This window comes from Arachis ipaensis, chromosome B05 (assembly GCF_000816755.2).
Source record: "Arachis ipaensis cultivar K30076 chromosome B05, Araip1.1, whole genome shotgun sequence".
Taxonomy (NCBI): domain Eukaryota; kingdom Viridiplantae; phylum Streptophyta; class Magnoliopsida; order Fabales; family Fabaceae; genus Arachis; species Arachis ipaensis.
In genome coordinates this window covers 64,327,429-64,337,406 of record NC_029789.2, presented here as the reverse complement: position 1 = coordinate 64,337,406, position 9,978 = coordinate 64,327,429, and the positions used below count along the sequence as shown (strand labels likewise).

Sequence of the window (9,978 nt, the reverse complement as noted above, 5' to 3'; positions counted from 1 at the left end):
TGCCTTACCCCTCTTCCGAGAGGTAAGTCCGTTCTTTCCTTTGACATGCAGGATTTTATCGAAGATTTATAAAGGACTTTAGTAAGGTAGCATTGCCTCTATCAAGATTGCTGCAAAAGGACATTGAGTTTGATCTAAGCAAGGAGTGCATGGAGGCTTTCGACAAGCTCAAGGTAGCATTAACCCAAGCTCCCATATTGCGAGGGCCGGATTGGAGTCGGCCATTCGAAATAATGTGTGATGCTTCAAATTTTACCGTGGGAGCTGCGTTATCACAACACGAGGGTAAGAATCCATATGTCATAGCCTATGTATCAAAAATACTAGATGGATCCCAATCCAACTACACTACCACCAAAAAAAAACTATTGGCAATAGTTTTCGCCTTGGATAAATTCCGAGCATATCTACTTGGTTCAAAGGTGGTAGTGTACTCGGATCATGCGGCGTTAATATATTTGTTGGCTAAGAAGGAATCCAAACCGAGATTGATTAGATGGGTTTTATTGTTGCAAGAATTTGACATGGAAATTAAAGATAGGAGTGGTTCACAAAACCTAGTGGCGGATCACTTAAGTCGCCTTGAACACACCAAAGGCGATACCACTCCTATTGATGATTCTTTTCCCTTTGAGGGATTGCAAGCAATCTCGGAAGCCACTCCTTGGTATGCATCAATTGCCAATTACTTGATGTCTCACTCCTTCCCTCCTAATCTCTCCAAACATCAAAGGGATAAGCTAAAAACCGAATCCAAATATTATGTGTGGGATGACCCATACCTTTGGAGATGTGGAGCGGATCAAGTAATTCAGAGGTGCATTCCAAAAACTGAATTCCACTCAATCATGGAAGCTTGCCACTCCTCCGAAGGAGGAGGTCATTATGGACCTCAAAGAACGGCAATGAAAATCCTAGATTGTGAATTTTGGTGGCCAACTCTTTTCAAGGACTCTTCTCTTTTCTGTAAATCTTGTTCTCAATGTCTTAGATTTGGTAATATCTCCAAGAAGGATGAAATCCCCCAATAAACCATGCTATTTTGTGAGATTTTTGATGTGTGGGGTATCGACTTCATGGGGCCATTTCCAAATTCTAATGGTTTTCTCTACATACTACTTGCCGTAGATTATGTGTCCAAATGGGTCGAAGCGATTCCCACCCGGACAGACGATGCTAATGTGGTCCTTTCCTTTGTGAGAAATAACATCATTTGTAGATTTAGGTCGCCACGAGCAATCGTGAGCGACCAAGGCTCCTATTTTTTCAATAAGAGAATGGAAGGGATAATGAAGAAATATGGCATCATGCATAAAGTGGCTACGGCCTACCACCCACAGACAAATGGCCAAGCCGAGGTTTTCAATCGGGAGATTAAAAGCATATTGGAAAGAATTGTGAAGCCCAATAGAAAATATTGGAGTGCTAAGCTCACCGATGCATTATGGGCCTACCGAACGACATACAAAATGCCAATTGGCATGAATCCCTTTCGGTTGGTGTATGGCAAAGCTTGCCACTTACCGGTAGAGATAGAGCACAAAGCATATTGGGCCGTCAAAGAGTGTAATCCAAGTTTGGGTGGGGCCGAAGTTGAGAGAAAGCTACAACTAGCGGAGTTGGAATGTTTGAGGCTTGAAGCTTATGAGAACTTTAGACTTTACAAGGAAAGGATGAAAGCCGTGCATGATAAGAATATAAGAGGCAAAGAATTTAAAGCCGGCGATCTAGTCCTCGTTTATAATTCAAGATTGAGATTGTTGCCCGGAAAACTAAGATCAAGATGGGAGGGACCATATCAAGTAGAGAAAGAGGAACCCTATGGGGTTTACCATTTGCGCCATCCCTCAAGTCCGGATATCTTCAAGGTCAATGGGCACCGTCTCAAGTTGTATCATGGTGAGCAAATAAAAAGCAACAAGGAGATTGAGGTATTCCTCTTAGAAGATGCACCTCTTTCCAAAGAGCAATGAGCTAGTGAAGGTCCAACTTAAGGACATTAAACAAAAGTGCTAGGTGGGAGACACCCCACCATGGTGAGATATACCTTTTTGCCCCATTTGTATATAGTTCTTAAATTCTTCATTGTTTTTTTATTGCTTAGTTATAGTATTGTTTGGTTAGATTTGATTATGACTACCTTAGATAAATTGTACATGAAGATTTGCATTGATTTTTCAATAGGCTTATTGATTGTGTGGTAGAATAACACCCCATCTTTAGGTATTGCATGGAGTTTTGGGTGTTTTTGACCCCTTTGGCTTGTTTGCTCACTGAATTCATGATAAATATGCATTCTTCATGTCTCCAAAAAAAAGGGGGGGCGCATGCGCGCATTAGGCACAACGCTGGGTCATTTTCCAGAGAGTTGTGCCAATTCTGAGCCAACGCTGAGTCTTAGGCACAACGCTACTCACGCGTGCGTGCACCTGGCGCGTACGCGTCTGTTCATACCCTGGGTCGAACTGTCCGACCCGGGATGTTTAAACGACAAGTCGACCGACCTCTTTAGGTCAGGATTACCCGAGCTCTTCTCAAGGAGCTCTGCCAAAACGCTACAAGGAGTCCAAGCAGGCCTAAATAAAGGAACATAGCCCAATCTAAAGGCAACTAAAGCCTAGAAAGATAACGGTGGTTCCCATTGAAGATAAGATGACTTCACTCAGAAGATAAGATAAGATAACTAACTTATCTTATCTGGAAAGGTCAGCCAACACTACTATAAATACACTGGAGCACCTAGGTATAACTCATACTCTGATTCTACTAAAAACTGCTTAATACCCTTGCTAACTTAAGCATCAGAGTCCCTTGTAGGTACCACCACCCTCCGCAGCAGCATCGCCAGTTCAACAAGTCAGACACAATAACTCTGGCCACCGCCCACAAGTCGGACATGTCATCGCCGACCTGCACAGAAGATCTCGTCCGAGATCGACCTACAGTTTCAGGTAACCCTCGGAACATTGGCGCTGTTGCCGGGGAACCTGGAAGTCATCCCATCACCATGACGGACGACTAGACAACGACCACAACTCTGGTTTGGTGGATAGAATACCAAATAAAGACACGGACGCCACCTCCAAAGAAACACCTCAAAACGGGGGAGATAAGCAACCCACATACACAGAAATTTTGGAAGCTATCCATAAGCAACAGAATCGCCTTAAACAGCTGGAACAAGAAGCTGAACATTGACGGGAAGCAGAAAGAGACCTTCGGAGAGAAATAAGACGATGTCGAAAGATAGAGGACAAGCTCTTAAAGCTCGAAAGCCGATCTCAAAACCAAGACCGCTCGATCCAGTCATGAAGATAGCCCCTATAAAGATCAAGACCTGTTCACTAAAGAGATCATAAAAGCTAAAGTCCCAAAAGACTTCAAACCTCCCGACATGACTCTATACGATGGCACATCAGATCCTAGCCATCATCTCAGCAATTTCAGAAGTAGAATGTATCTCACTGACGCCTCAGATGCAACTCGGTGCAAAGCATTCCCGACTACCTTGATGAAAACAGCAATTAAATGGTTCAACAATCTACCCCCCTGGTCCATCTCAAGCTTTGATGACTTAGCGAAAAATTTTCTAGCCAGATTCTCCATCCAGAAGGACAAAGCTAAACACGCCCCAAGTCTACTAGGGATCAAGCAAGGAGATCGGAAAAGTCTTCATAATTACATGGAAAGATTCAACAAGGCATGTTTGGACATACAAAATCTTCCAACAAAAGCGGCTATTATGGGTTTCATCAATGGCCTACAAGAGGGACCTTTCAGTCACTCCATATCAAAAAAACATCCCACATCTCTAAATGAAGTGCAAAAACAAACAGAGAAATACATTAACATGGAGGAAAATCTCGAATAGGAGAGACCTCAAAACCCGGATCTACTTACTCCTCTCGAGATAAGGATAAAGAATCCAAGAAAAAAGAAGATCAACATAGTGAAAAGATCAAGAAATATCACAATTACACCCCCTTCGGGTGTCTCTTGTAGATATTTATCGAGAAGTATGCTACACTGAAAAAATACCTCCACCTCGCCCACTCAAAAGCAAGAAAGGAGGAGGAAATCGGACAGAATATTGCGAATACCATCGAATCTATGGACATCCCACCAACAAGTAATTCGATTTAAAGAATATCATAGAAAAATTGGTAAGAGAGGGAAGACTAGATCGGTACTTAGCCAACAAATTAGATGAGCCAAGAAAAAGAAGAAGGGACAAAGAGGTCGGACGACCTGAATGACCACCTCGTACCCCGGAGCGACATGTCCACATGATACATGGAGGATTTGCGGGAGGAGGAATCTATAAATCATCTTGCAAAAGACACCTCAAAGAGGTATATTAAGGAAGGAAGAGAGGTTTGAAAAGGACAACGGAGTGCGAACAAGCCTTCTGAGATTTCAAAAATTCTTAGGGCAACCACCCATTCTTACCAGACCACGGGAAAGTGAAGAACTCATATTATACCTCGCCGTGGAAAGTCGGGCAATAGCCTCAGCACTAGTCAGAGAAGACGAAAGTGGGCAACAACTCGTCTACTTCATCATCAAGGCTCTACAAAGGGCTAAACTAAACTATCAAAAGATAGAAAAGTTTGCCTACGCCCTCATACTCACTTCTCGATGACTCTGCCCATACGTTCAAGTTCACACTATCAGAGTTCGGACCAACTAGCCCATAAAAAGCATCTTACAGAAAACAGACTTAGCTGGAAGAATCCTACAGTGGGTAGTCGAGTTATCCAAATTCGATCTTCGATATGAAGCTCGGACAACCATCAAATCACAGTATCTAGCCGACTTCATGGCAGAATACACTAACACCCTGGGAACTCCCACAAAATGGAATCGCTACGTGGACAACTCTTCAAACAAAACCGGGAGTGGTGCAGGTGTAATTATAGAAAGCGATCAGGGAAGCCAAATCAAGCTAAAGAACCAAGCTGAATACGAGGCACTACTGGCTGGTTTAAGGCTGGCTAAAGAGGTAGGAACTTGCCGTGTCTAGTGATTCACAACACTACAAGAAAAACACCCATTCAGCCACACTTTTTTTAAGCTACATTTGAAAAGCGTAGCCTATTCCTAGAATAGGCTACGCTTTTTCGTATGGTGCCCTTTTATAAGAGAAAAGGAAACACTATTGAGGCATCACTTCAAAAGCGTCTCCTTAGACATTTTAAATATCACTTATAAAGCGTAGCCAAATCTAAAAAGCTATGGGTACACTTTTTAAACCAAAGAGAGTGCTTTTAAAAAGTAACCCATTTGTTAAGTTTTGGGTGCGCTTCATAAGTGTCTCCTAATATTAAAATATCAAATAAACACTTAGAGAAATTTTGTTTACCCTCGATCACCCTCAGTCCCTCCTTACTCACACAACACACACCTTCATCCTCACTCAACAGACACAAAAAAGAGGGAAGAAATCAGAAAGCTAAGGGGGAGAATGGGAAGAAGAAGAGAGGAGAGGGAAGGAAGGAGAGAACGATGGCGGCTAACTGGCTAGGGCTCTGCCGTCATTGTCGTCAAATGCCAGTGAGAGAGAGAGAGAGAGAGAGAGAGAGCTTGAGGAAGAGAGAAAACGCAATGGAGGAGAGAAGAAAGGGGTGCTCTGTCACCGCTGAAGCTCCACCGCCGCTGCTAGGGCTTGTTGTCGTCGCCGTTCTGCCACCGCCAGGCTGCTGTACCGCCGCTGAGGATCTCGAAGGGATGTCTCGCCACTGTTGTGCTCTGTCGCTGCGCTGCCATCGACTGGAGCTCGCCGCTGAGCTGCAGCATCGTCTCCAAGCCGTTGCGTCACCGCTCATCTCTTCTTCACCATCGCCGCTCATCACCATGGTTGTATCCTCTGTCACCAGGTAAGCATTCTCTGTTCTGTAACCTCTCTTTCTCGCTCATTCTGTAACTCACTCTCACTTTTCAGTTCGAAGGTGTGTATAGTTTTGATAGTGGCTAATTGAGATAGAGAAGGTATGTATCAATTTTCAATTGGTTCTGTGAATTTTTGGGGGGTTTTGGGTTCTAATTTTAGGTTTTCAATTAGTTTAGTATCTTAAGGAAAAATTAGTGAAAAGAACAGGTTTCACATTGAAATATTCTGATTGATATCTTGGTTCATACGCATTCCTTGAACATAGTGGTTGCTTTCAATTTCCAGCTTCAAGCCATATTCCTCTCTGATGCTTTTTTTGGTTATGTTTTCTTTGCTTTGGGTGTTTTACATGGAATTAAGTTGTGTTTTTTGTAGGCAAACAGGATTTAATCTGTTATTTATCTGATTGATTATTGTTTTTATTTTTATGTTGGTTTTGGTGTATAGATATAAAATCAGGACATGGATTTGTTGTTGGAGATGAAGGGTACAGGCAGGACAGTGACATTCAGAAAGTTAAGCTTTCAAGGGAGGCATTGACACAGCTCTCCAAGTTAGTTGAGTCCAGAGTTAGTACAGGGTGAGTATCTTTTTTTTTTTTGTGTGCAGCTTATGAGAATTTTTTTCATCTTAATTGATGTTGGAACCTGAAAGTGCTCATTCAGTTGTTTAGGTGATGATGATATTTGGATTGATAACATCAGATAAATGTGTGAAGCTCTAAACAATTGAGTGAATTTATATGGTTTTATGTTTCCTTTCTTGATGATTGCTTTTGTAATTGACAAGTTCCATATCGATATCATCTAGGAATATGGCCAAATAGCATTCTCCTATGAAATTGCTTTTAGAGTTGAGTCAGGTTCATAATTCTAAATTGGTAACAAAACTTATTGTTTGCTTCATGTTGTAATTGACTGCATTTTATATATAATTAAATGCTAGATTTGAGATTCCTGTAGTATAACTAATACCTTATGAACTATGTTTTGTTTCCTCTGGTTGAGATTATTTACTGAATTTTGATTCTACCATTTTAGCAGATCCAGAACTTGAAACATCAGTTCTTTCAGTTTGGTAAGTTTTATAACATAGCATAACTTTTCTTGTTAGAAATTTAAGTCAGATTTTTCTTGTGCAGTCTCGATACAATCTTAACACTATTCTATTCCTTTTGGAATTGGGGCTGCTACTAGGTTAGATTAAATACTATCTACTATAAACTTTGAACATGTTATTCTAGTTCTTGAGTGTTGTATTGTTGATGGTTTGGATAATAATTCTTGATTTATTTTATGTGAAAGCTGATTAGATTCTTTATTCCATTGGGTTCATACCCTCCTAGTATGTGTCTTCAAGGGATGCGATGGTCAACTATCGGTGATCAAGTTTTACTTCCTTCACATTTCAATATTATAACCTGAAAAATAGTAGTTTTAGATATTTTATTAAGAATATTTCACATGATTAGGTTTTGATTCAGACACAAATGAAATGAGCATTTTCTTGGTATTTCACAGTGAGTCCTAAAATCGAGTTTGGATTGGGACATAAATGAAATGAGTATTTTGATGCTTGCAAAGCCATTGATCGAAACTGCTCGGATTGTGATTAATAGTTTTCATATCAAGGGTGACGTATGTAAAAGCAATATCGGCATTTTATTTTTCGTAAAAGACTTCTATTTGCGGTGCTGTTGCAGAAAGAATATGAACTTTGGTTTTGATGCAACTCTTAGAAATTGTAATGCATTATGGATTATGAAGCTGATTCTATGTAAATGGATATCAGCTTGAAGCCTTTCTTGTAATCATGCTTATTTTGAATTTAAATTTTTGTAGGAAAAGCTTTTTACTGATACCTTAGTTAAGACCATGGTGTAAGAAGCTTTTTACTTTGTAGGAAAAGCTGTTTACTGACCTCATTTCTTATTGACTTATTATTAGTTCTCATATTTATGAGAACAGCTTCTGCTATCATGAATGTGAAGTCAATTTATGGGATGAAAAGAAATTGGCAAGGAGATCCATGCATTCCACTAAGTTACATGTGGGATGGTGTTAATTGCAGCTATGCTAGTTCTTCTTCTCCAAGGATCATATACTTATAAGTTTTGGTTAATTTTATAGTAGATAAAACTACATAGTTTTCTCTTTGATGAAATTGATGAAACTTATTTATAATCATGATGGTTGTAGGAACTTATCTTCCAGTGGTTTAACTGGAAATATAGCATCAGCCATATCCAATTCGAAGTCAATAGGATATTTGTAAGTCACTGAATCCATCAGATGTACAATTATAAATGCTGAGGTATAAATTTCAAGAGTTGAGTAAAAATAATTTGTTCCAATTTCAGGGATTTATCAAACAATAGTTTGACAGGATCAGTGCCTTATTTCTTATCTCAACTTCATTCCTTGAAAGTTCTGTAAGTCAGATATTTTCATATTGAAAACTTATTTCTGAATGAATTTATAAAATAAAAAATAAGTGACAACACAACATTTTTCCTCCAATGAAGGAACCTGGAAGGGAATCAGCTAACAGGAGCAGTTCCAATGCAACTCAGAGAGAATTCAAATAATGGCATGCTCAAAACCATGTATGTTTTATAGTTTATACCTCAAATTTCAGTTCCAAATAGTAATATTTTCTGTTACTAACATGTTTATTAAACACTTAGTGTGCAGGTTTCATTTAAAAAGAAAGTTTTATTATTAGTACGTTTGACATTCAAGGAAACAGTAAAGACAAGCAATGCTATTTCAATTCAATCTTTAAAGGAGTAAGAGAAAAATTGTACCGTAGGTTCTAGTAGTGTAACATCCAAAACAAGGTGTTACACCTTACACGTATCTAACTTTGATTTTGTCGTCAAGTTATTTAAGCGGTTATATCCTATCATCACTTTCAAGTTTCAAACCTTCAGCATCTCACTCTTTTAGATCTTTCAACAAATTAGTTATTAAGTTGTTGTCAACTTTTAATTACCAGTTTGTGAAACAAAAATGTCTAGTCTTATTGTAGTGCAACTTTTGTTGATTACTAAGTAGTGCTTTTATTATTATTGTAAATGCAAATTTTGGAGGAAATCAAGGTCTTTGTTATTCAGGTTCATGCAGCAATAGTAATAAAGTTGTGGTTCCATTGGTGGCATCACTAGGTGGAGGTTTTGTTATTCTAGCAACAGCAATCACTACTTTCTTCATATTCAAAAGACATAGAGGTACATGATAATCTTCTATATTTGGTTTAATTTCTAAGACAGTTAGCTTTATATTTTACTCAATGCATTGTTTCCACATAGAGTAGCCTCTAAAATGGGGAATCTGAGAGCATATTCAAGAATAAAGATGGAGTTAGAGTCAAATAAACAGCAATTTAGCTATGTTGAAGTCCAAAAATTACCAAAAATTTTAAAAGGGTTGTGGGAAAAGAAGCATCTGGAACAGTGTATCATGGCTATATAGGTGATACTGAAGTTGTTGTCAAAATGCTATCTCCTTCAGACTCAAATTCAGCCCAAGCATATCTACAATTTCAAGCACTATTCACCCAGTGAGAACAATAGAAGAGGAGAATCTTGATTATGACAGTAATGCTTGCTCATCCAGTTTGATTTTTAATAGTCCCTCCTAGAAAAATGCTCTTTAGGCCAGATTTTGAGATGGATAATTGATTTAGAATATGTTTAATTTAGTGGGTATGTTTAATTTAGTGTGAGATGTATAAATATTTAAAATTATGTTCATTCCAATACATTTGGTTCATTATAAATATATTTTTTGTTGAAAGATCATTTTTATTATTTAAAGAAATTATTTATTATTATGCATTTATTTTTATTTTATAATATTTAACTCATTTAATTAAAAATATAAAATGATACATGTAATCATATTACTAAATATTATGTACAAAAAATTATTAGAATATATATATATATATATATATATTAAAAAAAAAAGAGGGACTTAAGGCTACACTTATAAATGGTAGCCATAGTATACAATGTGGCTACGCTTTACAGGTGATGCAGTAGCGTTGAAAAGGGTAGCCTATTCTGGCAAAAATAGAAGCTGAAA

The 9,978-nt window shown here is 38.5% G+C and overlaps 2 protein-coding genes and 1 long non-coding RNA gene across 4 annotated transcripts; all 3 read left to right on the top strand.

Annotated features, from left to right (window-relative positions):
- Positions 1,278-2,193, top strand: LOC107640662. Its single transcript, XM_016344169.1, has 2 exons — positions 1,278-1,868; positions 2,185-2,193. The coding sequence occupies exons 1-2, from the start codon at positions 1,278-1,280 to the stop codon at positions 2,191-2,193; spliced, it is 600 nt and encodes a 199-aa protein (XP_016199655.1).
- On the top strand, positions 5,551-6,434 carry LOC107641885. Of its 2 annotated transcripts, XM_021103505.1 has the most exons (3): positions 5,551-5,876; positions 5,942-5,988; positions 6,338-6,434. In XM_021103505.1, the coding sequence occupies exons 1-2, from the start codon at positions 5,605-5,607 to the stop codon at positions 5,976-5,978; spliced, it is 309 nt and encodes a 102-aa protein (XP_020959164.1). In that variant the 5' UTR covers positions 5,551-5,604; the 3' UTR covers positions 5,979-5,988; positions 6,338-6,434. The 2 variants fall into 2 exon arrangements, with proteins under 2 accessions (XP_020959164.1, XP_020959163.1); XM_021103504.1 differs by lacking the exon at positions 5,942-5,988 and having other exon boundaries at positions 5,552-5,876.
- LOC110262874 lies at positions 8,232-8,931 on the top strand. Its single transcript, XR_002347887.1, has 3 exons — positions 8,232-8,321; positions 8,415-8,495; positions 8,921-8,931. It is a non-coding gene; the product is annotated as an uncharacterized LOC110262874 (long non-coding RNA).

Coding starts and splice junctions, on each gene's coding strand:
- LOC107640662 (XM_016344169.1), top strand. CDS start 1,278: ATGGAAGGGATAATGAAGAAATATGGCATCATGCATAAAGTGGCTACG.
- LOC107641885 (XM_021103505.1), top strand. CDS start 5,605: ATGGAGGAGAGAAGAAAGGGGTGCTCTGTCACCGCTGAAGCTCCACCG. Junction 5,877..5,941: donor GTTGTATCCTCTGTCACCAG/GTAAGCATTCTC, acceptor CTCACTTTTCAG/TTCGAAGGTGTGTATAGTTT.